General features: G+C 28.4%; 1 protein-coding gene across 1 annotated transcript in view; it reads left to right on the top strand.

Annotated features, from left to right (window-relative positions):
• The first annotated feature begins 49 nt into the window (after positions 1 to 49).
• Positions 50 to 1213, top strand: part of LOC105456279 (probable cytochrome P450 6a13) — a 4785-nt gene continuing 3621 nt past the window's right edge. The window contains exon 1 of the mRNA XM_011700224.1: positions 50 to 310. Within this exon, the coding sequence (XP_011698526.1) occupies positions 64 to 310 (247 nt within the window). The 5' untranslated portion in view covers positions 50 to 63. The remainder of the gene's footprint in view (positions 311 to 1213) is intronic.

Raw genomic sequence — 1213 nt, forward strand, 5'->3', positions numbered from 1 at the left:
TTATTTAATTGTAAGTATATTATTTTGGAATATTTTTATATCTTCTTATTTATTATAGAAACTATGAGGAAATATCCACCTGTACCTGTCTTGAATCGCATCTGTACTAAAAATGTAGATCTTCCAACAACGAATATTCACGTGCCAGAAGGTACTTCAATTACTATACCAGTGCTCGGGTTACATCGAGATCCATCAATATATCCAGATCCAGATAAATTTAATCCTGAACGATTCAATGAGGACGTGATAGCAACTAGACATCCTTATGCTTACTTGCCATTTGGGGAAGGACCACGGATGTGCATCGGTGAGGACAATTCTGTTTAATTTACACATCAATATTTCCATTATTTAAGAATTTGTTCCTATCTCTGACATTCCATACAATTTGTATGATAACTTTAGATTTTTTTAAGCTGACAATGATAAATGCAACTTTCATTATTTACATTTTAAAATTTTTAACACATTAATTTTTATAAAAATATTTTATTTATATATGTTATTTTTTATTTATATGTATTTATATGTATATGTATATATACATATGTATATGTACATATACATATGTGTATATATACATATGTATATATACATACAGGATGTTTCAGGACTTCTAAGATAAACTGTAGGAGATAATAGACTTCAACAAAAATATCAACTTTTGTTAAGGAACTTTTGTCCAACGCCTGTTTAAGAAGCTACACGTCCATGTTCGGATTGTCTATGACATATATATAGGCAACTCGCAAACGTATGACAGTGTTGCGCGTGACGTTTGACAATATTAGTTTATATTTTATCTTTTTGCAAAAACTGCAAAATCGAAGATTTAATGTTATATTGTCATAATAAACGCGTAATTCTTTAAAAATATTTCAAGACACAAATTTCTTAACAAAAATTTATTCTTGTGAGATCTATCGCCTAAAGTTTGATCCAAAGATCCACAAGTTTAATTTAAAAAAAGTATACTATATAGGTGCATTATAAATATATTTTTTGAAAATAATAAATAAATATAAATTACACAAATATTATTTAAAATATACACTGGTCCAAAAAATTAAAGGATCACCTGTTCTAGCCTCTAAAAATAGGCAAATTTCAAGATAGAGCAACTTCGTAAAAAATGATCATATCGAGATGTTCAAAAAAGCATTTTACAGCTTGAAATAGATCGGAAGAGCACACGTCTGAACTCCAGTCA

Source organism: Wasmannia auropunctata, unplaced genomic scaffold, assembly GCF_000956235.1.
Source record: "Wasmannia auropunctata unplaced genomic scaffold, wasmannia.A_1.0 LD335731.1, whole genome shotgun sequence".
Classification (NCBI taxonomy): domain Eukaryota; kingdom Metazoa; phylum Arthropoda; class Insecta; order Hymenoptera; family Formicidae; genus Wasmannia; species Wasmannia auropunctata.